The 26911-nt window shown below is 58.8% G+C and overlaps 1 protein-coding gene across 5 annotated transcripts; it reads right to left on the bottom strand.

Annotated features, from left to right (window-relative positions):
- Positions 1–269: 269 nt before the first annotated feature.
- A4GALT (alpha 1,4-galactosyltransferase (P1PK blood group)) lies at positions 270–25011 on the bottom strand. Of its 5 annotated transcripts, none has more exons than XM_079774118.1 (3): positions 24945–25011; positions 3742–3882; positions 270–2126 (listed from the first exon to the last, which is right to left on the bottom strand). In XM_079774118.1, exon 3 carries the CDS (start codon positions 2079–2081, stop codon positions 1020–1022), a length of 1062 nt encoding a protein of 353 aa, XP_079630244.1. In that variant the 5' UTR covers positions 2082–2126; positions 3742–3882; positions 24945–25011; the 3' UTR covers positions 270–1019. The 5 variants fall into 5 exon arrangements, with proteins under 5 accessions (XP_079630244.1, XP_079630247.1, XP_079630246.1 ...); XM_079774121.1 differs by lacking the exon at positions 24945–25011 and adding an exon at positions 20549–22026; XM_079774120.1 differs by lacking the exon at positions 24945–25011 and adding an exon at positions 17481–18225.
- Between the last annotated feature and the right edge of the window lie 1900 nt (positions 25012–26911).

Genomic DNA, 26911 nt, shown 5'->3' with positions numbered 1-26911 from the left:
TGGCAAAGAGCAGCACGCAGAGACCCAGAGTTCCTGGCAGCACCCCCAGTCCTGAGGGAGGCCTGTGCTGGGCCGACCAGCTCCTGGGCAGCTTCCTCAACGCCCAGCAGCTGCGGCCGCGCCCTTCCGCCCTGAGAGCAGATTTCCCTCTGGCACAGGCCTCCGATCCAGGCAGGCTGCATGACCTCAGGGAAGTCTCCAACCCCATCTGCAGAACGGAGCCGAAGGGCAGTGAGTGTGTTTTAGCGACCACAAAGCACTGGCTGTAGGCGAGTCACGTTGGTTATTTTTATTATTTGCCTGTGTTTATGACCAGCAGGGTGGGAGTGTTTCCTTTAAGATGCTTTTCCCGAGCCAAAAATACTCCACACCCCCATGCCCCTGGAGTGGGCAGCTGTCACCCTTGCAACATCTGTGGAAAGAGTAAAGGAGGGGCGGCCGGCAGGGTCTCCCCCCAGATGCTCCCAGGCCCCCTCTGCCAGCCTCAGCCTCTGGAAACAAAAACACAAAACCAGGAAGGAGCAGAGCGCCGCCCGCCCGGGGCTCGGGAGGCTGGGTTTGCACACTGCTCTCCGACGGCCTCCTCTCCCTTCCCCTCAGGCCCGCCGTCCTCTCCCCTGTCCCTGGGCTCCTCTGAGGCTGCTCCCCTCACGGGCACCTGGGCCCAAACGGCCTGTCCTCCCTGGGATCCTGGAGGAGGATGCTGTGATGTTCACGTGCCCGCGTGCTGTCCAGCAGGCCTGGGGTGCCCGCCCCACCCCGTCACTCCAGCTGATTCTGGCTGGGGGCCCTTCCCCACCACTTGTCGCTTCTACCCTGAGACAGCACTCCGGCCGAGGGGTGTCCCACCAGCCTCACGCTGGCTTGGAGGGAGCACACCCCAGGGCTTGCAGCAAGTCCTGCAATAACACCTAGTTCCCTGCCCTTCACCCCTCATCTCACCCCCTCCCCCGGGAAGGGAGGCTGGGGGCCCTGCTCCAGCCGGATGCGGGGCGTGGGGAGGCGGCCTGGCAGGCCCCTCACAAGTACATCTTCATGGCCTCGTGCGTCGTGGGGCAGTAGCGGGCGTGCAGCTGGGCCAGCAGCGCCCGGGACGTGGCCTCGAGGCGCGTGCCCTGGCTCTTCTTGTTCCACACGTGGACGGCGTAGGTGGCGTTGAGCAGCCGGGGCAGCTCCTCGGGGCCGATGTCCTCGAAGTACTTCTTCCAGTCCTGCCAGGGGATGGGGTAGAAGGCCTCGCGGGGCAGGGCGCGCACGCCGCGGCAGGCGTGGCTCTCGCCCAGGCTGCGGATGGAGCACCACTTCTTGAAGACCCGCGTGAGGAGTTGCGGGCCCTGGTGGCCCCAGACCCAGCCGTTGTAGTGGGCCACGAAGTCCCGCATGCACAGCGCCACGAACTCGTGGTGGCGCTCGAAGGCCAGGAAGGCGCCGTTGAGCACGTAGCGGTCCTGGGCGCCCAGCGCGTTGGTCAGGCTCCGCAGGTTCCTGAGGACGATGAAGTCCGTGTCCAGGTAGATGCCGCCGAACTTCCACATGAGCGCCAGCCGGGCGGCGTCGGACAGCACGGGCAGCGGGTAGGGCTGCCAGCGCCCCTGCGTGGCGGCGTGCCAGGCGGCCAGCGGCGTGGCCCGGAACAGCTCGTGCAGGTCCAGCGGCTGCACCCGCACGTTGGGGAAGCAGCCCAGCAGCGAGAGGCCCAGGTGCCGCGGCAGCGAGGCGTTGCGGCCGCGCAGCCCCTTCATCAGCACCGCCACCCGCGACTCGGGGTGCGCCCGGGCGGCCGACTCCACCGAGCACATGAACAGGAAGTTGGGGTTGGTCCGGTCTGAGGTCTCCAGGAAGAAGATGTTGCCCGGAGGCGGGGTGCCCGAGGGCTGCTCGGGGGGCTCCAGGCGGGGGCAGGGGATGTCGGCAGGCAGGTTAGAGAACCGCGCCGGGCCCCCGGGCTCCCCCACGACGTGCCAGTAGATCATGACGGAGACCAAGCACATGAAGTTGAAGCTGATGAGGAACAGGGCGCAGCCCCGCTGGCTGGGGACGCCCCAGAGCAGCCCCAGCAGGCAGTCCGGGGGCCTGGACATGGTCTCCCCGGTGCCGCCAGGCGCCTCCAGCAGGAACGGGCTGGTCTGCAAGAGAGGACACCACCTTCGGACGGGCTGCTGGCACCCCTGACCCATTACACGCTTCCTACACGCAGCGGCCAACGCCAAGGCCAAACTGGCTTGCGGGGCCCACAGGCCTGCCAGCCGCTCATTGCTCCTCTCCTTCCTCACCTGGGCGCGGTGGCCGCGGACCGAGGGCGGGTCCCTTTCAGGCTCTGTGACACACCGGGGAGCTCCCCGAGCACTGGGCCAGGGCCATACAACCCGTGGCCACCAGGGGCCAGGGCAGGGGCTGGCAGGTGCAGGAGCTGTCAGAAGCCGTGCCTTTGCCACAGGCCTCTGCCCGGCCCTGCCTGGCCCCTCGGCAGCCAGGCTGGCAGCCTGTGATGGGAGGGCCGGTGCCCGGACCCCTCAGCTCCGCAAAGCAGGCCCGGAGCTGGTCCAAGAGGGCAGGCTGCCGAGTAGCCTCGGGGACGTGCGGCAAGAGCCTGGGCCTGGGGGGCCTGGCGCTGGTGCGCAAGCTCACTCACGGGCAGGAAGGGTGAACTGCAGGCACCTGGGGATGCTCGCCAGGTCCTGAGGCCCCGGGCTCAGACACGCGGGGTCTCCTGGGCCCCTGGCTTCCCGTGGACACAGGTCTGGAGAGGACGGGCCAGGGCCGTTTGCTGGCACTGCTGCCCTGGGGCCCTCACTCCCGGGGTAGTGCCCACGGGGCCAGCAGCCAGGAACATGCCTGGGTGCCCTGCAGGTGGCTGGGAGGAACAAGACAGGCTTGGGCCTCATCCCCAAGGGTGGGACTGTGAATGCCCGGGGTGCAGGTGACCCCAAGTCTGTCTGAAGCAGCGGAGAGACCTGGGGCAAGTCACTCAGCCGTCTGAGCCTCAACCTTCCCACCCGCAAGACAGGAACACTAGCACCCACTCGAGGGGTGTGTGTAGGTATTCATTCATTCACCCACCTATTCAGTAAACACTGCCCGTCTGCCATGCGCATGCCAGGCAGCCTTCTCAGCATTGAACGTGTATTCACTCATTAAGTCCTAACGCTACCCTATCGAGTGGCAAGCATCACCCCACTTTACAGGTGAGGAATCGGAGGCACAGAGCAGTCTGACAACTCACGCAGAATCCCACAGCCAGCAAGTGGCGGGACTGGGTCTGAACCCTGGCCACCTGGCTCCAGGGCCTGTGCTCTCACCACTGCGCCATCCTGCCTGGGAGCAAGTCAGTGCAGCCAATACACACCGTGCCTGGTGCTGGGGTGGGGTGGGGGGGCGGGGGGGTCCGAGCTCACGGGCCTGGACTCTGCTCCCTGTTAGCAGAACCTGCCACCATTTCCTCGGGGCCTGCGGAGTGCCCAGAGACAAAGCCACCCCCCCCACCCCCCCACCCCCCGGCTCTCAGCAACCCCAGGGGGCAGTTGCATCATTTCTACTTTAGAGGCTTGGAAACTTGGGCTGAAAGGGGGGGAGGGACCAGACACAGTCTGGGGACCCCAGGGGGCCGGAGACAGCCCCTCCCAGGACAGTTGGGTCTGACGGCCAGAGAGCGGTGCCAGGAGCCTGGGTTGTGAGCAATGGGCCGCCCGCCCCCAGGGCCCAGGGCAGGGAACCGCGGTGACATCGAGAGCTGGCACTGACCAGCCTGGGCGGCCCATGGCGGTGAGGCGGGGATCCGGACAGCCGGGCAGCCTCCTGCAGACACGCCCTGGCTCAGCGGTCAGCCTCCTCTGCCAAGACGGACATGGCCCTTCTGCCCGCGCTCTGTGCCCGCAAATCCATCTGCAAAAGACGAGAGACAGTGAGGTGGGCGTGGGCTCCTACGTTCATTGATTCTCGCACTCGCTCGGCCCCGGGGGAAGGGAACAGTTAGGTGCAGCCCTACCCTGGAGGGGCGCTCAGCCTGGGGAGACCACTGGCAAAGAGCCGAGGATAATAAATGAGATGAGGCGGAAATGCAGCCAAAGGCCCGCAGAGTCCGGAGAAGGTGGCTTCCCGGGAAGGTGGCACTGGAGGAGGGAGCCGGCCGGATGGACCCCCACTAAGTGCCACTGGGCCCGCACACCTCTCCCCGAGCCCGGCCCCGTGCCCCGTCACACAGGAAAATGACCGTCTCGTCCATTCGCTCACTCGCTGACTCACTCACTCGGCCGCCAGAGGGACACTGAAAGGACGTGGCGGCCAGACGTTCCCCTGCTCAGACCCTGAGACGTGGGCGGTCCACCGGGTCCCGTGTGTCCCCCAATCCACCGGGTCCCGTGTGTCCTCCAATCCACCGGGTCCCGTGTGTCCCCCAATCCACCGGTCCCGTGTGTCCCCCAATCCACCGGGTCCCGTGTGTCCCCCAATCCACCGGGTCCCGTGTGTCCCCCAATCCACCGGGTCCCGTGTGTCCCCCAATCCACCGGGTCCCGTGTGTCCCCCAATCCACCGGGTCCCGTGTGTCCCCCAATCCACCGGGTCCCGTGTGTCCCCCAATCCACCGGGTCCCGTGTGTCCCCCAATCCACCGGGTCCCGTGTGTCCCCCAATCCACCGGGTCCCGTGTGTCCCCCAATCCACCGGGTCCCGTGTGTCCCCCAATCCACCGGGTCCCGTGTGTCCCCCAATCCACCGGGTCCCGTGTGTCCCCCAATCCACCGGGTCCCGTGTGTCCCCCAATCCCTGACCGCACCCCCCACTTCTCTCCCCGTCATCTGCTCTGCCCCAGCCACACCAGGCCTCCGTGCTCTTTCCCAAACCCATCCCCCATGCTGCCGCCTCAGGGCCTTTGCAGCTGCTGTTCCTTCTGCTTGGAACACTGTTCCCATAGCTGTTCCCTCCCCTCCCTCTCACCCTCACTCAGAAGTCACCTTCCCTAAAATGCCAACCCCCCATCACTTCAGAGCCTCCTGCTGAGGTCTGCTCTCCCCGGGACTAGGCTAACACCCTGTGCATTTTTGTACTTGCTTGTGTTAGTTATTTGGAACAAACCCCATGGGGTCAATGAATACTGTGCGTAGGTGAGGAGTGGATGGAGCAATCAACGAGTGAGTAGATCAATGGGTAATCAGTGAGCGGATTAATGAGTGAGCGAGTCGGTCAGTGAGTTAGCAAGTCAGTGAGTGACCAAATGAACCAGTGAGCACGTGAGTGAGGAGACTGGGGGTCAGAGGTGGGGTGAGCTGCCTGGGACCCCCCCACCGGCTCCTGAATGGCAGAGCCCTGATGTAAACCAAGAGCCTTGTGCTCCCCCCCGGTCTCCCCTGCAGGGAGAGAGGCTATTCTGGTCCTGAGTCTTCTTAACCCCACGTGAACCATACTGAGGAGTGGACGGACGGACAGAGGGATGGAGCGAGGCCCTGGCTGCTTGGTGGCCCGGGGGCCCCGGGGGGATGGGGCTCTGCCACGGTGTGGGGCAAGTACCGGGCCTTGAGGGGAGGCGGGCTGTGCCACTGGAGCCAGGCCTGCCATAGCCGAGGGTGCCAGAGGCAGGCAGCACCGTATTTGGTGCCGGAGCCCAGGACCCAGGAATAGAAACCGTGCCTGGGCCAAGTTGGCCACAGCCCAATGCCCGTGTGACCTCAGGCCCCAAGCACGCTCCTGGCCCCCTGGGTGGGTCTGGCAGCTGCGGCCGAAGTCCTGGTCCTCGTCAAACAAGCCTGGCACACCGCCGCCCCCGCCCCCTCCCGCCCCCCCTCCCGCCCCGCACCGGGAGGTGTTCCAGTTAGCAGTTCACTGCGGGGCATCCCAGTGGCTCCCGTCGTCACCCCCCACCCCATCTTTCTCAGGCAGGACGTGGGAGTGAGAAGGGGTGGCTGGTGGAGACAGAGGGCACGGGCCTGGCCAGACCCCCCGGCCTCCCACCTCGGGGGCATCGGCATCAGGGTCCATTGGAAAGGCTCCCTGCCGGGCACCTGCACCTCTCATGGCCCACACCCAGCTCTGGCCCCGCAGTGGGGCTCCCGTGTCCCGCCCAGGGCTGGCTGACCGGGCCCCACGCAGAAGAGTCACAGGGTTGGTCAGACCCGGGCCATCCCGCACCCCGCTCGCTGCCAGGCTGGTGCTGAACGCCAGGGAGCCCGATGTTCACATGGGGACAGAGGCCCAGAGCAGGGAGGGACTCAGCCCGGGTCCCACAGCAGCGGAGGTGGCGCCTGCACAGGAGCCTGGGCAGCTCAGGGAGCCCCTCCCGTCCCTCCTCGGCCGTCCCGCACCCTCGGGGGCTTCTGAGAGGTGGCAGCAGGCAGACATCCCAGAAGTCTCAACCAGAAAACAGGGCCAGCGCAGGGACCAGGCCTGGTGGCCTCGGCGTTAGCTTCCGGGCTGAGTCTGGGGCTTAGCTCAGGCGCCGGGTTTCTCATCGCAGGACCGACCCTGAGGTCAAGGTGTGGGCGGGCCCTGATCCCACTTCCTGTGTCTGGGGCTCTCGGCTCCTGAGCGCATAGCCTCGTCCCCCGGCCTCGGCCTCTGTCTCCACGCGGCCTCTCCGAGTCCCTGTCTCCCCTCTGTCTCTGTCGCTGGTGCATGGCCTACCTGGGCGACCGGCTCAGTCCTGATATTTTTTTCTTTTTTTAATATATTTTATTGATTTCTTACAGAGAGGAAGGGAGAGAGATAGTTAGAAACATCGATGAGAGAGAAACACTGACCAGCCGCCCCCTGCACACCCCCAACCAGCGATGCGCACGCAACCAAGGTACGTGCCCCCGACCGGAATCGAACCTGGGACCCTTCAGTTCACAGGCCAACGCTCTATCCACTGAGCCAAACCGGTCAGGGCTCAGTCCTGATCTTTAACGCACCAGCTGCAAAGTCTTTCCCCAAACAGGTCGCATCCACAGGCGCCGGGGTCAGGACAGGAGGCCACTGGCCGCCCCCCTGCGCCCCTCTGTGTCCTCCGGTGCCTCCGGGCCGCCTCGTGAAGGAGGCTGTGGCCCGGCCGGTGTGGCTCAGTGGCTGAGCATTGACCTATGAGCCAGGAGGTCAAGGTTCCATTCCCAGTTAGGACACATGTTTCTCTCTCCCTCTCCCTCTCCCTTCCTCTCTGAGATCCATAAAGATATATTTTTTAAAAAGAAAAAGAAGGAAGCTTCGTTCTCAATCACAGCCGAGGACGGAGGAGCGCGGTTCCAGATCCCGCCAGGGGCCGACAAGGAGTCATGAGCGGAGCCTGGGTCTGAGGTTTGCGGCCTCACCCGCTGTGCGTGGACGTCTGGGGGGGGGGGGGGGGTGTGTCTCGGCTTTAAGGGTCCCCTCTGCAGAGCGCCCCCTCTGCGCCCATCACGCTCGGTCACATTGCCAGAGCTCCCGCCAGGGCCCAGTCACAGGCCTGTCCCCCGTGGGCTGTGACGTGGAGAGCCACCTGCAAGGCCTTGGGGGGGGACCGGGGTGGGGCCGGGGGGGGGGGGGGACCCAGGACCTGCCGGAGAAGAGCTGGTCCCACGGGGGCCCTGGCGCCCCGGCCCTCAGATGTCGGTTTCCCACCCTGACCCACTGGACGGGGGCTGTTCCCAGGATGGGGGCCTGAACTGGGCCTCCCTCCAGCCAAGGACAGTCCCCCCGGGGAACAGTGCCCCCCAAGGAAGGTGCTCGCCCTGCCAGGGAGACAAATGCCTCACCCCCGGCTGGCAGGAGTGGACACCGGGGAGCACACCGGGTTCCTGTGTCTCGGCGCGGCTGGGGCGGGGGTCGCAGGCGCAGAGGAGACAGTGGCGTCCTCTGCGTTCAGGAACATATATTTTTATTGATTTCAGAGAGGAAGGGAGAGGGAGAGGGAGGGAGAGAGAAACCTCAACGCGAGAGAGACACATCGATTGGTTGCCTCCCACACGCACCCCAACCAGGGCCAGTGACTGAGCCCACAACCAAGGTATGTGCCCTCGACGGGAATCAAACCTGGGGCCCTTCAGTCCTGGGGCTCTACCCACTGAGCCACACCGGCCAGGGCAGCCTGCCTCCTGAACCAGGTGGGGTTCTGCGAGGCCAAAGGGGAGTGGGTCCAGAGGGCCATCTTTTATTTATTTATTTTTCCTTTTTTTTTTTTTTTTAAAGGGCCACCTTTTAAATTCATTCCCATAAAAACAGAGGAAGGAGCCTTCATCAGGGAAACCTCTCTCCCAGTTCCCACCAGGACTTCCTGTTGACAGCTGATCCAGGGAAATCCAACCAATTCAAACACAGAAAAAAAAACTGTTAAAGGAATAAACAGCCCTGACCGGTTTGGCTCAGTGGACAGAGCGTCGGCCTGCGGACTCAAGGGTCCCAGGTTTGATTCCGGTCAAGGGCATGTACTTTGGTTGCGGGCACATCCCCAGTAGGGAGTGTACAGGAGGCAGCTGATCGATGTGTCTCTCTCATCGATGCTTCTAACTCATTCTCCCTCTCCCTTCCTCTCTATAAAAAAAAATCAATAAAATATATATATATATTTTAAAAAGGAATAGCCGAAACCGGTTTGGCTCAATGGATAGAGCGTTGGTCTGCGGACTGAAAGGTCCCAGGTTCGATTCCGGTCAGGGGCATGTACCTTGGTTGCGGGCACATCCCCGGTGGGAGGTGTGCAGGAAGCAGCTGGTCGATGTTTCTCTCTCATCGATGTTTCCAGATCTCTATTCCTCTCCCTTCCTCTCTGTAAAAAATCAATAGAATATATTTAAAAAAATAATAATAAATAAAAAAATTAAATAAATAAATAAATAAATAAATAAATAAAGGAATAAACACAGCATCCATGCAAAGATGCCATATTGGAACACAACAAATAAAAATTCTAATCCATAATTACAACATGAATTAAAAAAACCCACAAACCTGAAGGAAGACCAAAGGGCAGGAATACAAGCGGAGAAGAAACGGAGAGGTAACGTGAGACATGAGGACGATGGGCGAGAGCGGACAGACCTCAGGGAAGAACGGAAAGAAAAGGACAAATGCATTTCAGGAGTGAAGACCGAGCTGCAAGAAACATAAGGGAGAGTGCACTCCATGCAAAGCAGAACGAAACACAGTAGAGATTAAAACAGGAAAACTGAACAAAGATCGAGAGGCAATAGTCAAGGAGATCTAAGAATTCAAGAAGAAAAACAGACAGATGGGAGATGCAATGATGGTACAACTGGAGTTTCTAAAGAAGAAAACTCTTTAAAAAATATTTTTATTGATTTCAGAGAGGAAGGGAGAGGGAGAGGGAGAGAGAGATAGAAACATCAATGATGAGAGAGAATCATTGATCGGCCCCCTCCTGCAGGCCCCACACTGGGGATCAAGCCGCAACTCGGGCATGCGCCCTGACCAGGAATCGAACCGTGACCTCCTGGTTCATAGGTCGATGCTCAACCACTGAGCCATGCCAGCCCGGCATAAAGAAGAAAACTCAACCAACTGAAGAAATATTTAAAACTGTAATTCAGGAAAACTTTCATGAGTTGAAAAGGGACACTATGGCCCAGCGGGTGTGGCTCCGTGGCTGAGCCTCGACCTGTGAACCAGGAGGTCACGGTTTGATTCCCAGTCAGGGCACATGCTGGATTGTGGGCTCGGTCCCCGGTGGGGGGCGTGCAGGAGGCAGTCGGTCAATGATTCTCTCTCATCATTGATGCTTCTATCTCTCTCTTCCTCTCCCTTCCTCTCTCTCTAAAAGTCAATAAAAACATAGTTAAAAAGCAGTATTGCTCACAGAGAAGCAATAATAGATAGTGTAGAAAGTAAAAACTAGGAATCTATACTAATAAAAGGGTAATATGCTAATTAGACTGGGAGACCTTCCGGGAGACCTTCCGGACGTCCTTCCAGACAAAGCCATGATGGCGGGGCTGAGGCAGAGGCGGTTAGCGGCTATCAGGCCGGTGTGGGGGGGGGGCAGTTGGGGGCAAGCAGGCTGGCAGAGGGGGGCAATTCGGGGCGATCAGGCCAGTAGGGGGGGCAGTTGGGGGTGAGCAGGCTGGCAGGCAGGCAGGTGAGCAGTTAGGAGCCAGCGGTCCCGGATTGCAAGAGGAATGTCTGACTGCCCTGTGGGATTGGGCCTAAACCGGCAGTCAGACATCCCCCAAGTGGTCCCAGATTGGAGAGGGTGCAAGCTGGGCTGAGGGACACCCCCGCCCCGTGCACAAATTTCGTGCACCGGGCCACTAGTATTATATACACATAAATATAATGGTAACCACTAGAACCAAAATACAAGCTTTCCTGAATATCAGAAGGGCCATAGTATTTTTAAAAGTGAAGAAAACAGACCACACTTGAAAGAATACAGAATACAGCCTTTCCACGTGCACAAAGACATATATGTGTGCGCGCGCACACACACACACACACACACACACACACACACACACACGTGCGCATGGTGCCAGGAAGAAGACCGAAGACACCTGCCACACATCAGTAAGTAGACAGGTGTAGCTCACTGATCTTGAGGAAAGTTTTTTTTGTTTTTTTTTCCAAATATATTTTATTGCTTTTTTACAGAGAGGAAGGGAGAGGGATAGAGAGTTAGAAACATCGATGAGAGAGAAACATTGATCAGCTGCCTCCTGCACACTCCCTACTGGGGATGTGCCCGCAACCAAGGTACATGCCCTTGACTGGAACCGAACCCGGGACCCTTCAGTCCGCGGGCCGACGCTCTATCCACTGAGCCAAACCGGCTAGGGCTTGAGGAAAGTTTTTTTAGTTAAGATCCCAAGCAAAACCCAACTTTATCCTGCATTCAAGAGACAACCATCAAACAAAGCGATTCAGAACAGTTAAAAGCAAGAGAATGAGCCAAGGCATAAAGACAAATACAAACAAAAACAAAGCGGCCCTGGCTGGGTGGCTCAATGGTCAGAGCGTCGTCCCAATACGCCAAGGTTGTGGGTTCGATCCCAGGTCAGGGCACAGACAAGAATCAACCAAGGAATGCACAAATAAGTGGAACAACAAAACCTGATGCGTCTCTCTCTCTCTCTCTTCCTCTTTCTCAAAATCAATTTTAAAACATTTTCTTAAAAATCTAGGGCCATAATCTTAGGTCAGACAATGAGAATTCAAGCCAAACATCACTAAGGGAGCCAACGAAGGGCCCTTTATAATGCCAAACGGTACAGCTGAGAAGGCACCAAACACGGCAGCCATGTTCAGGAAGACGCTGCGAGTACTAGGACAGACAGACAGAACACGCTAATAAGAGATTTTTATATATATATATATATATATATATATATATATATTTAAATATATTTTTTATTAAATTTTTACAGAGAGGAAAGGAGAGGGATAGAGAGCTAGAAACATCAATGAGAGAGAAACATCGATCAGCTGCCTCCTGCACACCCCCCACTGGGGATGTGCCCGCAACCAAGGTACATGCCCTTGACCGGAATCGAACCTGGGACTCTTCGGTCCGCAGGCCGACGCTCTATCCACTGAGCCAAACCGGTCAGGGCAATAAGAGATTTTAATTCACCTCTCAGCCCAAGGAACATAAAGTACATCAAACACAAATACGAGTTCAAAAGACCTCAATAAAATAATCAGTAAAGTACAACAACATATCAAACTCCCTATGCTAATAATAGATAATGTACGTACGTTCTTTTTAAGAGCTGACAGAACATTCATGAAAACTGAAAACCTCAAGAACATCCAACAGTACAAAAAATACAGATTATTTTATGATCACAAGGCAGAATGACTAGAAATTACTTTAAAAGTCCAGAAATTGGGGGGAAAAACAACAACACACACCTCTCTTGGACAATTCTCAAATCAAAAGGGAAATACAAACTGAATTTGTGGGATTTCCATAAAATAATGACAATCAAAGCAGCATGAATCTTATTAATCTAAGGGAAGCAGCTGCAGCAGTCAGAGGAATGTTTACAGTTTCCAATACGTGTAATAATGACAACAGAACAGATAAAAGTATTAGAAAAAGAATCATAAAGCGAACAGAAAGAATGAGGGAAGAATTAGTAAAGATTAAAGCAGAAATAAATTTGAAAAACAGATAAGCCTACTAAGAAATTTGGCAAAAAGCTGGCCGTTTGGGGGAAAGTTCAATAAAATATATAAACCACCATTAAACCTGATTAAGAAAACAAGGGGGTGGGGAGGGAAGCGAACTAAGAAATGCCACCTGGGAACGTAGCCAAAGAAGGAGAGGAAAAACACTTCAATCATGACAGTACTTTGCAAATAAAGTTTAAAACCCGAAAAAAAATAATTTCTAGACAAATATCATAAATCAAGACTGTTCCTGGAAGAGACGGATCATCTAGACAGACCAACTTTCACATGAGAAAGAGAATGATAAAAGAGCATTAAAACCAAAAGCGCCAGCCCTCACTGGTGTGGCTAAGTTGGTTGGGCATCACTCCATGCACCAAGAGGCCGCTGGTTCTATTCCTGGTCAGGGCACCTGCCCGGGATGCACTGTCAATCCCCAGTCAGGGGCGTGCAGGAGGCAGCTGATCTCTCTCCCTCTCTCCCTCTCCCTCTCTCTCTCTCTCTCTCTGTCTCTCTCTGTCTTTCCCTCTCTAAAATCAATAAGCCGAAACTGGTGTAGCTCAGTGGATAGAGCGTCGGCCTGCGGACTGAAGGGTCCCAGGTTCGGTTCCGGTCAAGGGCATGTACCTTGCTTGCGGGCACATCCCCAGTAGGGGGTGTGCAGGAGGCAGCTGATCGATGTTTCTCTCTCATCGATGTTTCTAACTCTCTATCCCTCCCCCTTCCTCTCTGTAAAAAATCAATAAAATATATTTTTTAAAAATAATAAAAAAAATAAAATCAATAAAAACATTTTAAAAAAGCACCAGAGCAAGATATTTTTAGAGAAAACTTCTAGCAAACTCTTAAATGACAGAAACCCAATGTTTCTTACAGTATTCAACAGCAAAATACGAGAGAAAACTTCAAAAAACTTTTGAAGTGTAACCGATATAAAAACCCGAAAAAGAGGTCGTAAGGTACCCTACTGCCCAATATCACTTATGAATATTACTGTAATAACCCTAAATAAAACACAGCAAATAAAATTCAGCAGCATGTTAAAAGAATAAAATATCACAACTGCCCTGGCTGGTTTGGCTCAGTGGATAGAGCGTCAGCCTGCGGACAGAAGGGTCCCGGGTTTGATTCTGGTCAAGGGCGCATGCAGGGGTTGGGGGCTCGATCCCCAGTAGGGGGCGTGCAGGAGCCAGCCAATCAATGATTCTCTCTCATCATGGATGTTTCTCTCTCTCCCTTCTTCTCTGAAATCAATAAAAATACATTAAAAAAAAAAAGAATGCTGAAACGTGGTAACACACACACACACACACACACACACACTTAAATATAAACATGCAGGTAGAAGCAGAAGTTGTCATGAAAGAGAAGACCTGACTCATGACAACCATCACTCCGGTACTCAGGGTTCAACTTCACCAAAGATGTTCCAAATCTGCGAGCAAGCCTGAGAAGCCCCCGAAAGGCACAGAATAGACGTGAACGAGTGGAAAGACAACCGTGGTTTCAGGACAGATGACTCGGCTTCGTCAAGATGCCGCTCTCTCTGAGCCACGGTGTAAACTGTGTGTGATGCCGGAGTGCGACACGCTGATCCGCGAGTTCGTACAGAAAAGTAAACAAGCAGGACGCCCAGGAAAAGCCTGAGCAGGAGGCACCGACGAGGAAGGACTGGCCTTTGAGATTGCGCAACGTCCTCCCCGCTTCAGTAATTAAAACAACATCGTCATACGAACGGCCAAACAGGCGGCAAAACCAGCGACATCACACCCGTCCTGTGGTGCCCGCACAGCCGGCTAGGCAGCATCTCCCACCCGTAGAGCAGGCGGGGCTTTTCACACAGATGCTGGCAACTGGAGCAGCTTCGAGAGCGAGCGTGTCGAACCCGCGGCCCCAGTTTGCAGCCCAGCCGATAGAGAGGTATATATGCAACGTTTTAATAAAAATCTCATAACTTAATGTTTACAATATCCTGCTATACGTAATTGTTAATAACAAGCTACAGCATTCACGAATGACTGATGACTACAATCGTGTTGCATTAGTTTCTCTTACGCCTTACATGCAGACGCACCATTTCTCTCCACTAATACCAGCAGCAAATATTTTAGCAGCCACGTCATTAGTCTTTTTTTTTTTTAATATATATATTTTTATTGATTTCAGAGAGGGAGAGGGAGAGATAGAAACATCAATGATGAGAAAGAATCATTGATTGGCTGCCTCCTGCACGCCCCCTACTGGGGATCAAGCCCACAACCCGGCATGTGCCCTTGACTGGAATAGAACCCGGGACCCTTCAGTCCCCAGGCTGAGGCTCTATCCACTGAGCCAAACCAGTCAGGGCACATCCTTAGTTTTGGACTGGCTTGTTTGGTGTGCGCAACAGGAAATACTTTGCTTTCCGAGAACAAGAAAAATAGGTTTATTTGCGTTACGCTTATTAATTTGTGCAGTTATTCAGTGTCTGATAAGTTAATGTCCAAGAAAAAATATTAATTTTTATTAGAATGTTCTAATGTTTTATGTTAACGATGACTCACTTATTTCAGCCCTTTGTGTTCAGCGTGTCTCTATCAAAATAAACCTACGTTTCTATGAAAATGGAAGCTTTTGTTTTTTTTTGCGGCCCACATACACGTAAACCTTGTTTGTTTAGCCCGTGTGAGCCTTTGAGTTCGACTTGCTTGTTCTAGAAGGAGTAAGAACAAGCTGAGTTCCTCGGAGGGAAGGCGGGGGAGGGTGGGTGGGAGGCAATCAACCACAGACCTTGTGTGCATGTCAACATAACCCAAGGACACAGGCAATAGGGTGGTGCAGGCCTGGGGCGGGGTAGGCTGGAGGGGGGGGCAATGGGGGAGAAAGGGGGACATACGTAATACTCTCAGCAATGAAGATTTTAAAAAATAAAATTGGAAGCTCCATCCATAGTCCCCCCACAAAAAAGCACAAGCCACGTTCGTACCTCAGAACACGCCCCAGGATAAAATCCCAATGAAAACGCGTAAAACTTTAGAACAAAACATGGGTAAATTCCTTCATCACCTTAGAGTTGGCAATGATTTCTGAATGATGTACGAAACCCAGAAGCCATGAGAGAAAACGTGAATAAACTTGACTCCTTGAAAAAACACACTTCTCCTCGTCCTCCCCCCAAAAATGCCAGCACGAAAAGCTCCGTGTGCCAAGCATGACCCTGAAACCCCCGGCAAGGCCGAGGGCCTCTCTGTGAGCGGGACCGCAAGCGGACACGCAGACGGCATCTCCCGTGGGGCTGGCACAAGGCCTGAACCTGGGCACTCTCCCCACGGGGGGGGGCCTCACACGCGCTGGTGGGCAGCTCCGGCGGGGAGGGGGCGGGAACCCCATCTAGCAAGGTTACAGGCAGCTGCCCTTCGTCACGCAGTCCTGCGCTGTGACCTCAGCCTTCGGAGAAGTGATATTTGTACAGGCCACAGATTTGTTTGCAACTGCAAGCGATTAGCAACTACCCTCAAGGTCTTTCCTGAGGGGACTGACTACACACGCAGTGACACGCTGACAGCCCGGGACAGTGTCAGCTGGCAGGGCCCGAGGCTGCTTTTACGCACTGTCCAGTCCCATGTGGCCAGCACAGACCTCAGCGCGTGCACACACACACACACACACACACACACACACACACACACACATTTTGTCAATCCTCACCTGAGTTTATTTTCCTATTGATTTTTAGAGAAAGTGGAAGGGGGGAGAGAGAGAGAGAGAGAGAGAGAGAGAGAGAGAGAGAAACATCAATGTGAGAGAGACACATCGATTGGTTGCCTCCTGCACATGCCCCGAGCAGGGCCAGGGATTGAGCCTGCAACTGAGGTACGTGTTGACCAGAATCGAACCCGGGACCCTTCAGTTCGTGGGCCGACGCTCTATCCACTGAGCCAGACCTACAGCTCACCTACGTCTTTTCTAAATGAGTAAGTAAATGACCAAAGCCAGGATCGACTGTGGTCCCTGACCCAGGGGAGTCCTCTGGCAACCTGGACACCGTGAGCGATGGGGGCTACAGCGGTCACCGGTTGGTCCTGCCTCGCTGTCCGAGGCCACAAATAAAGCCGCTGCCTGGACCCTTCATATGAAAGCACCTGCGTTTCCACCGGCCCCACGACCGTCCCGACCTTCCCAGCGCTGCCCAGGGAGTGACCGGGAGGCAGGACATGCACCAGGTCCGCCTGCCCGTCTCAGACCCTCTCCCCTCCCCCAAGGCGCGCGCGCGCGCGCGCGCGCGCGCACACACACACACACACACACACACACGCACCGGGACCTCCTGGCATGCCAGGGTGGCCAGTGGGCCGAGCTTCCTGTGCCCAGATCCCAGAGGCGTTCTAGCAGAGAAAACTCCAGATCAGATAAACTCCTGTTTGGCCAATGAAACGCCCCGGCAGAGGCACCTGGACATTCTGGCCTGAACCAGGAGTCCCCAGCTCACTCCCCTGGGGAGCAAGTTCCCAGGCTGCCTCGCCTACTGCTGTTTTACCGTGGGTACTGAAGCAAAAAATAATGGGCAGCAAAGAGAGGGCCCCCACCTCCCACCCCCAAACACACATGCACAGCATTGCCAATATGGGTTATTCATTAAAAAAAAAAAAATCTATCTTTTTTATTGTTTTCAGAGAGGAAGGGAGAGGGAGAGAGATAGAAACATCAATGATGAGAATCACTGATGGGCTGCCTCCGGCACGCCCCCTCCTGGGGATGGAGCCCGCAACCCGGGCCTGTGCCCTGATTGGAATCAAACCTGAGACCTCCTGGTTCATAGGTAGATGCTCAACCTCTGAGCCACACTGACCAGGCTCTTTTCTAATTTTTTAAAAAAAAATTTTAAACAACAATTTCTTGTTTCAGTGCTGACTGGTCACGTGAGGCTCTGCCCTGCAAATGGGATGTGAGTGTGGCCACGTGGCCGTCTCCTTTGCAAAGGAGGCTGTTCTCATTGTGAACAGTCTTGCTCACTGGATCCTGCCTGAGCAAGGGGCCTGGCTTCTATCTGTCCACACTTGCTCTGTGACCTTGGAGTCTGACCCCCACCCCTGACCCCCTCCCCCCGCCATTCTGAGCCTCAAGTTCTTCATCTGTAACATGAGGAGCTTGGGAAAGGACAATGCCTACGGACTCCTCTAGAAAGACGTTCCGGATCTGGTCTCTGGCGCCGGCTCTGTCCATCCCGCCAGAGGCAGTCATCCCTGGCATCTTCGGACAGGGTCCCTCAGGGCCACCTGCCCGGGGGCCAGGCCAAGAGAGGGACGGCCACGCACGGGTAAGAGCATCCTTGCTCGACCTGATATAAAACATCATCTTGGAAAGAAACTCCTCACGCCCTTGGCATCGCTCCCACACCTCTGTCACTCGTGCAACAAATGCTTGAGCACCTACTGTGTGCCGGCCCCACGCCACGGTCTGGAAAAACACACAGCAGTGAACAGATCGGACAGAGTCTTTGGCTTCGTTCGTGGAGCTGACACTGTAGTGGGAGAACAGGAACAAGTAAAGGAATATCTCAGGTGGTGAGACGTGCTATGGAGAAAAAGGCAGCAGGGAAACTGGGCTGGGAGGACTGGGGGGGGGGCAGAGGGGGGCTTCATACAGTTAGGGATCGTCTCTCTGAAAAGCTGACATTTGTGCAAACCTTGGGGGTGCCTGAGGGAAAGAGTCCAGGGAGGGAACGGTGAGTGCAAAGGCCCTGGGGCCATGTGCCCGGAAGGTGCTGATGAACAGCAGGGTGAGCAAGGCAGGGAAGGGGGATTCAGGAGAGGAGGGCAGAGAGGGAGCGGGGAGGCTGGGCCTGGGGGGCGCTGGGACCACTGGAAGGACTTGCCTCTCTGGTTGGGAGGAGGAGCCGCGGGGAGACCCTGAGGAGGAAAGGCTACAGGGTGACTTAGATCTTAGAGATCTTTCCTGCCTGGCTGCATGTGAGACTCGACCACAGAGGACATGTGGCAACAAGAAAGCAGTCACGAGGCCCCTGTGACAAACCACAGGAGAGTGAGGCGCAGAGTGGGGGGCGGGGGGGCCTCTGGTCACACAGAGCCCCCCACCTCTCCCTCTCCGCCAGCCCACGGCCCCAGCACACTCTCCCCGGCTCAGGTCTCTCCCTGTCTGTGTCTCGGGACTCACCACCCCACCGCCCCTCTGGCTTCCTGCCTCTCCCCCCCACACACACTGCCGCCCCCCCCCCCCCCCCCCGCCCAGGACCGTCCAAACACAGTCCAGAGGAAGAGCTTGCCATCTGCCAAGAACGAAGCACGCGGCAGGCAACCTGCCAACCACACCACTACCACCGCGGTCCCAGTTTACAGAGGAGAAGACCGAGGTGCACAGAGGAAAGTCAGCGAGAGGCAGGGTGTGTCTGCTCCCAAGTCTCAGACCCTCCTTCTCCACGAGTCTCTCCTGACCTAGGTGAGCAGAGCAGCCACCTCCAGGAAGCCACCTGGATGGCAGCACAGCTCCCACCAAGGCTGTGGACGGGGGCCCCAGGGCTGCACACACTGGCACACGGTAAGGTAGGAGCGTGTGGCTCCTTCAAAATGAGTGTGTGATCCCTAGCCGGTTTGGCTCAGTGGATAGAGCGGCGGCCTGCGGACTGGAGGGTCCCAGGTTTGATTCTGGTCAAGGGCACATGCCCGATCCCCAGTAGGGGGGCGTGCAGGAGGCAGCCCATTGATGATTCTCTCTCATCATTGATGTTCCTATCTCTCTCTCCCTTCCCTTCCTCTCTGAGATCGATAAAAATATATTTTTAAAAAAATGAGTGGGTGAGTGAGTAGCACGCTCCCACACCCTGGGCCTCACCCACAGCCTAGGCCAGTGGTCGGCAAACCGCAGCTCGCGAGCCACATGCAGCTCTTTGGCCCCTTGAGTGTTCTCACGCCACTTCTTCAAAATAGACTCGCCCAGGCGGAAAACCGACTTCTGCGCATGGGCCACGAAGTTTCAATCGCACTGTACGTGCGCGCCCGCACGTGGTATTTTGTGGAAGAGCCACACTCCAGGGGCCGAAGAGCCGCATGTGGCTCGCGAGCCGCGGTTTGCCGACCACGGGCCGAGACCGTGGCAGACCCTCGGAGCCGCGGGGTGGGCCCCAGGGGAATGACCAGGTGAGTCTGGCCTTGGGGTGAACGGGCAGCAGCGGACGGCGGCCCTGAGCCCGCGGCTGCCCCCCCCCAAGACTGTAAATGACGCTGAATGGGGGAGGGCTGGCACCCGGCGGGCACCCAGGCCCGAGCGACGGGGGAGGAAGGAAACCCGTCCCGATGCCTCCGACAGTGACGGTAAAACCGTGAAAGGAAAACCATCGCTCCTCCGGCTCCGAGCCACCAGCTTCCAGGAATTCTCCGCGTCTGCAGCGTGCGGGGTCCCCTTCCCAGCGTCCCTCCCTCTGCCCAGCGGCCTCCGAACCAGAAAGGTAAGAAGAGCTGCCGTTTGCCAAGAATCCACCAAAATGCCATGGCGGTTTCCTCCCGGCTGAGAGGGCGATGGGCGGCTTTCGCTCTGTCTTCGCACCTTGGAGTCCTGTCTGTGTTTGCACAACGAGAGCACACCGACGTTAGCCACGGCCGGCGGGCTGCCTGTGCCGGCCTTAATGCAAGGTGCGTGTGTGTGCGGGGGCCCGGGGGGGGGCGGGGTTGGGGGGACAGGCCCCACCCTGCGGGACACCTACTCCGCTCTTCATCTTGAAGACCTGGGGAGCCACGGAGACCGGAGGGAGGGATGTGACAGCCCGCCGTCCTGTGGCCCTTGTCATACTCTCTCTGGCTCTTTCCCGATGCCTGACACGGAGCCGCGCTCGCCCACAGCCCACACGGGAGACCCACAAAAGGCGATCTGGTACACGTGCGTTCTACACCTGGCTTATGTTTCATTTATTTATTTTTTAAAAATATATTTTATTGATTTTTTTATAGAGAGGAAGGGAGAGGGACAGAGAGTTAGAAACATCGATGAGAGAGAAACATCGATCAGCTGCCTCCTGCACACCCCCTAACTGGGGATGTGCCCGCAACCAAGGTACATGCCCTTGACCGGAATCGAACCTGGGACCCTTCAGTCCGCAGGCTGATGCTCTATCCACCGAGCCAAACCAGTTAGGGATGGTTAATGTTTCATTTAAAAAGATGCTGGTGCCCTGACCGGTGTGGCTCAGTGGATAGAGCGTCGGCCTGTGGACTGAAGGGTCCCGGGTTCGATTCCAGTCAGGGGCATGTACCTTGGTTGCGGACACATCCCCAGTGGGGGGTGTGCAGGAGGCAGCTGATCAATGTTTCTCTCTCATCGATGTTTCTAACTCTCTGTCCCTCTCCCTTCTTCTCTGTAAAAAAATCAATAAAATATATTAAAAAAACAAAAAACACGATGCTGGTGCCCTAGCCGGTGTGGCTCTGTGGACAGAGCGTCGGCCTCGGGACTGAAGGGTACTAGGTTTGAATCCGGTCAAGGGCACGTACCTCAGGTGCAGGCTCCTCCCCGGCCCGGGCCCTGGTCGGGGCTCGTGCAGAAGGCCGCCAGTCCATGTGTCTCACGGGCAGTGCCAGCCTTCACGTCACCTACTCCCGTCGCGACGGCGGGAAATGTGCCGCCACCGCTTTGCGTTTGTGGCTGACACCGTGGAGAGCGCCTCAGCCACGTCTACGTCTGTTCTGAGCACACCTCCGCCACCTGCTTCCGGGAAGGAGCTCTGACGCAAAGGAAGTGCGCTTTAAGGTTTAGGTGCCGATCACGATCCAGGGAGGTTTTAGAAAACCCACGTTCTCTCCAGCGTTGGGGGCCCATCCTCACCCCGGGCGGGAGGCAGGTGGCCGAGTTCACACACGGAAAGCTCCCCGGAGGCGTGGAGCTGCGTGATCCAACAACAACGTGTTTCCTAAGGGCTTCCCGGCACCGCCACGGTCAACGCGGTTTTCATGCAACAACGTGCTTAATTGTCCCGACGGTCCCGAGGAAACCGAGGCGCCGCTGGGATTCGAACCCCCTTTGCCAGGGAAGAGGGGTCTGCCTGTGACCCAGCCTGGTTCACCGGGGACCGCACTGGGGCAGGGGCCCAAGTGTCACCGTGACAAAGAAGGGCACCCGCCGCTGAGTCCCCGCTTTCTCATCTCTCAAAGGGGAGTAACAGCACGGGGCGGCCGAGAGGGCCCAACGAGACCAGGTGACGGGGTGCCCGGCGCCTCGCTGGGCTCAGTGCGCGGAAGCCTCCCTCCACTCCAGGGGTTGCCTGGAGACCGTGGGAGGCAGCAAATGAAGCCGAGGGACACCTGGAGGTGGGGGACCTCTCCCCGCTGTGTCTACCGCCAGGCCAAGGGCTCCTGCTCGTTGGAATCCAGCCAGTTCTCAGAATGGAGACAGCTTCCTGTTTCACCCGGTGCCTGTCCACCGGCTCCGTGTTCGCCGGCTCAGACTGCACAGGAGCGGCATGCAGCAGGCTGGGTGGCTTCTGGGCTACCGGTGGGCGAGAGCGGGCACCGGGAGGGTGTGCGGCGCCCGCCTGGGAAGGAAGGGGGCTCTCCTAGTCCTGGGGTCCCACGGGGGTCCGTCCAGAAAGAAGACAAGGGCCGAAGGAGAGGCAGGGACAGGCTCACCCAGCTGCAGACAGGGGACGGCGGGTGCGCGTCCCGATGGCCACCAGGCACGGAGGCCCGAGGAAGGGTTCTCAAGGGCACCAGCCCTGCCTCCTCAGCTGACTGGCCCTGAACAAGGCGCTCCCCCTCCCTCCCTCCGGGGATCTGTCAAAGGGGTGAGAACACCTGCTGCTTCCCAGGGAGCAGGGAGGGCTCGAGGGGACTGGGCCAGCAAACAGCACAGGGAGCTGGGACTCAGCTCCAGAACCCTCTTTCTGACGCTTTCCGCCTCCTCTCCAGGAAGATCAAAGCCATTTCATAAGGTTCCTCCCAGGCCCCCATTCATAAGGTGTCCTCCCAGCCCCGCCTCCTGTCCTCACCAGCTCAGGTCCCTCCAGACCAGGGCCGGACCCCTCCCACCTCCCTGCACCCCCCGGGACCTCGGTCTATGTACCTGCCCCCCTTCTCAGCCGACCCCTTTAGGCTCTGTCCCATCAGCTCACCGATGTCTCCTTTGTCACAAAGCACACACACAGATCACGTAAAACAAGGAGGAAACCTGCCCCTTAAACACACAGGCAGCCGCACAATGAAAGCTAAACCACAACCTGGGGAAGCTGCTGGCCAGGGAGACAGGAGACAAGGACCTCGCTGATGAGCCCCAGCAAGTGAACAGTGACACCCCGAGACCAGGGTCCTGCACACCCTTTGCAGAACTTCGTTCTAGGAAGTAACGAGACGCACACTCCCGGCCCCGACTCGGCCCCTCCTGAGAGCCAGCTGCTCTGGTGCAGCCCTCCTGGAGGCTCCCAGGCCCCGGACGCCGAGACAGCCAGCGGCATGTGCACTTACGCACACACTCAGTGCACGCACCAACTACAAAAACGCCACATGTCAGCGGCCCATTAACTGGATATGGTGTAACAATAGGTAGGTGTTGAAAAGTATAAAAAACCATGTTGAGAGCGGTGAGGAGTTTGAAACATTTATAGAGCCAAGATACTCAAATATGTCAAAAAGTATCTGGCCAAAGGGGCACATTGTAACCATCGTTATCTCTGAGGGATGCAAACATGGAGTGTGTCTTCCTGCTTCTTGGGCTTAATTCCTTCGAGCACGTATGATGGCTGGGCTGGGCACGCAGCACCGCGTTAGGAGGAAGTGCATTCCGGAGACACAGGGCCGAGCTCCGTGGACAGGTCCCAGGCGCAGCCCACCCCGCCCGCCGGAGACAGAACCCGAGGGGCAGCAGCTGGGGCTGGGGGGGAGGGGGGGGGGAGAAGAGCTGTTTCCACATTTCAAGCTTCCCTTTTTAAAAATATTTTTTTATTGATTTCAGAGAGGAAGGGAGAGAGAGAGAGAGAGAGAGAGAGAGAAACATCAATGTTGAGATGGAATCACTAATCGGCTTCCTCCTCCACACCCCCTACTGGGGATCCAACCCGCAACCCGGGCATGTGCCCTAGACCAGAATCGAACCCGGGACCTTCCAGTCTGCAGGCCGACGCTCTATCCACTGAGCCAAACCGGCTAGGGCCATGTTTCCCTTTCTCATCCGGGCCTTTTCTCAGTCTGGCAGCAAATGTCCCAGGCAGCCACCTCCTCTCACCCCGTCACCCCGTCAGGTCCCAACACAGACCTTGGTGGTGGTGGTGGGGGGGGGGGTCTTACATCCTCTGAGGCCTGGGTGCCTGGAGCAGAGCTGCCGGGCAGGGCTGACGACGTGGTGATGTGGGTCCCAACCTCCTGATGTTTCTGCAGACCCTGCCACACAAGGGGCTGGTCCCTCACACACACCTCCGGCACAGCCCCGCTAACCCCGGCAGCTAGAAGGCTGCGACGGGTCCGAGGAAACAAAACACGTTTTTAAGAAGTTTCATTGGGGCCCTAGCTGGTGTGGCTCAGTGGATAGAGCGTCAGACTGTGGACTGAAGGGTCCCGGGTTTGATTCTGGTCAAGGGCCCATGCCTGAGTTGGGGGCTCGATCCCCAGTAGGGGGCGTGCAGGAGGCAGCCGATCAGTGGTTCTCTCTCATCATTGATGGTTTCTGTCTCTCTCTCTCCCTCTCCCTTCTTCTGTGAAATCAATAAAAAAATATTTTTTTAAAAAAGGAGTTTCATTTGGGAGTTTGTCCTCTGATCCTGAGGGGTCCCGGCAGACAAGCAGGGGCAGGCGCCCGGGCGCCGGAGGAAAAGAACCACCGCGAGGCTCCATCTGGACTCGCCCTTTCTTCCCCTTTGTATTTGGGCCTGACCGGGGCTCCCTCTTGGGGGAATCTCAGCAGAGGGAACCCCGGTGCAGGCGTGAGCATGGAGGGGTGCGGTCCTGGCCAGCTGGGCCCTGCTTTGTCAGCTGGGCTGGGTGGTCCCCCTTCTTGGGGAGGAGGTGAGTAAAGGGCAGGGGGGGCGCAGCTGGAGGAGAGACAGGGCGGCTGAGGGAGGGTAAGAGGCGATGGCTCAGTGTCTGGGGGGGAGAGTCCCCCTGAGAGCGGTGGGCGCCAGGGAGGTGGCTTTTAACCCTCTCGGAGCCAGAGGCTCAGCTGAGTCTGGCAAGGCGGTGGGAGCTGCCACCCCCAGGGATCAGATGGGGAAACTGAGGCCAGGGCACTCCCCGGCAGTGAAGAGGGGTGGACTCCCCGCGCACCCCGGCTCCCAGTCCCCTCGGTCTCCCCTCTGGAGGCAGGGAGGGAGAGACGCCGCCGGAAGGAAGGGTCCTCGCGGATCCGGGTCGGGAGGCAGCGCCGAGGCCTGACTTCCCCACGTCCCAGCTCCTCCCCGGCCGGTCGCCCACCTGGAGGGCCGCTCCTTCCCGCAGCATCTCCCGCCCCAGCAGCCGCCGGCCGGCCGCTCCCGCCGCACTTCGGGGGGTCGGGGGCGGGCACCGCGGGCCAGGCCCCCCGCGACCTCCTGCGCCCCAGACACCCGGCGCGGCGCACCCCGGTCGGCGCGTTGGGCGGGCGGGGCCCGCGCTGGGACCCCGGCTCCTCGCCCCCCGGCCCCTCTCCCCCGCGGTCCCCGGCGAGGGGCTGCCCGGGGGCTCGGGGCGGGGCGCGCTCCGCACAAGCGCTGGGGCTCCCGGTCCGGCCGCGCTCAACTTCGGGGCGCAGCGGGGTGGAGGCGGCAGCGGCCGAGGGGGCCCTCCGCGCCCAGCCGGTGCGCCCTCCCGTGTCCCCCGGAGCAGGTGGCCGGCAGCGGCCGAGCCCTCCCCGTCCCTCCTCCCCCGGGCCGGGCGCACCCAGGCCGGCGTCCGGACCCCCGGCCGCGCACCCCCCGCGCGGCCCCCGTACCTCCGGCTCCCGCGGCGGCCGGCGGCGGACAGGACTGCCCGGAGCCCCGCCGGCCGAGCGCCGCCCCGCCGGCCCGGGGCGTGGTTAGCGCAGCCCCGCCCGCCGCCCGCCGCCCCCGCTGGGTCCCCGCGCCCCGGCGCGCGCGGGGCTGGACCGGCACCGGCCCGCGGGCCAGAGGCCGGGAGCGCTCCCGTGGCTCCGGCCGCCTGCTCTGTGGGTGCAGAGCCCCACTCTCCCCGCTTACCAGGTGAGAACACGGGGGCTCCGAGCGGCTAAGTAGCCTGGACATCGTGCCCTGGGAAGGGCCGTGTCAATGTTGGAGGCCTGGCCGCCTGGCGCCTCCGCCCGGGGAACGTCCACGAACCCCCCAGACCCCGCCTGCGCCCCCCGCCGCCCGCGCCCCCCGCCGCCCGCGCCCCCCGCCGCCCGCGCCCCCCGCCGCCCGCGCCCCCCGCCGCCCGCGCCCGCACAGCTTCCCGCCCCTGACGGTGCCCGGTCCTGTCGCTCCCGCTCCTCCCGGTCGGCCCGCCGCACGTTCGCTCCTCCCGCCCCTCCTCTGGCCGAGTCGGTGCCCCGGTGCCCAGGCCGCGGAGAACACGGAGACACGCCGTCCCAGCCCCAGGAGCGGCCTGGCAACTAGGGGCGCGGGGACTGTCCTTTGAATGAATGAATGAATGAATGAATGAATCCGAAGAGAATCCCCCCGGGACCAGGCCGGCCCCGGCCTCCCCGCGGCTCCTCCAGACCCGCCCCGGAGCCAGCACGGACCCCGCATTCTGCCCTCTCCCCGGCATTCCCGGCCCTCCACGCGGCGTTACTTCTCTCACCTTAAAACTAAAACTAAAACTAAAACAGAAACCCCTCTTCCGACCCCTCTGCCCGCCAGCTACTGCGGCCTCGCTTTCTCCTTTAAAGAAAATGTTTTTATTGATTTCAGAGAGAGGAAGGGAGAAGGAGAGAGAGAAAACACCCATGATGAGAATCACTGATCGGCTGCCTCCTGCACGCCCCTCACTGGGGTTCGAGCCTGCAACCCCCGGCAGGTGCCTGACCAGGAATCAAACCGTGACCTCCTGGTTCCTGGATGGCCGCCCGGCCACTGAGCCACGCAGGCCGGGCGCTTTCCCCTTTCCTTCTGGCCAGAGTCCTGCGGGAGCCGTCTCTCCTCCCATCTGCCTGTATCCCCTCCGATCCAGCTCTTGTCCACCGCCCCCCCCCCCCCCAATCCACCAAACCCGCCCTTTCTGCCCCAGCGATGCCGGTCACTAGGTCCGGGCCAGTCTCCCGCCCTGTCTACGGACACGTCCAGGGCGCCTCCCCCTTGGAGCACCTTCCTCTGTGGCCCTCCAGACCCCACACTGGCCCCTCCTCCTCCTCCACTTCCTCCTCCTCTTCCCTGGTCACCCCCAGGCTCCTCTGCGGACCCCTCCCCTTCGCCCCCCCCCCCCCAGCTCTCTACCCTGATGCTGTCACGAGGTCCCCTGGCTTTGGAGACGTGATCAGGAGATGCCCACACGTGGCCGGCAGCCACGCATCTCACTCACCCCTCGTCCACGCCTCAGACTCCCCCCAGGCTGGGTGCAGGGAGCGCTCTCGCCGGCATTCCTGCCTCTCCCACGCCCCCGTCCAAACAGCACCAACGGGGGAGGGTGGGCCCAGGTCGGATCCCATCCCTCCGCTGCCCCAGCCCCACCAGCGGCTCCTCCCTGAACACAGAAGCGCTCCGAAGCCTCCGACCTCATCCCTTTCTTCTCCTCCCGACCCGCCCAGCCGCACCGGCCTCCTCGCCGCCGCCGGCCGCTCTCAGCCTCTCCAGGGCCTCTCCTCGGACTGCCCCGGCCTGGAACAGCCCGCCCAGATCCGGACGGGCTCCCTCCCTCACCTCCTTCAGGTGCAGCCGTCAATGTCAGCGTCTCTGATCGCCCCATTTCAACCGGACACACGCACCCTGCACTCCCCAGACCTGC

This window comes from Cnephaeus nilssonii (assembly GCF_951640355.1).
Source record: "Cnephaeus nilssonii genome assembly, chromosome: 6".
Classification (NCBI taxonomy): domain Eukaryota; kingdom Metazoa; phylum Chordata; class Mammalia; order Chiroptera; family Vespertilionidae; genus Cnephaeus; species Cnephaeus nilssonii.
The sequence above is the reverse complement of the archived record's forward strand: the minus strand, read 5'-3'. Positions and strand labels throughout refer to the sequence as shown.

Excerpts from the sequence above, each read along its gene's own strand:
- A4GALT (XM_079774118.1), bottom strand. The coding sequence starts at position 2,081 with ATGTCCAGGCCCCCGGACTGCCTGCTGGGGCTGCTCTGGGGCGTCCCC.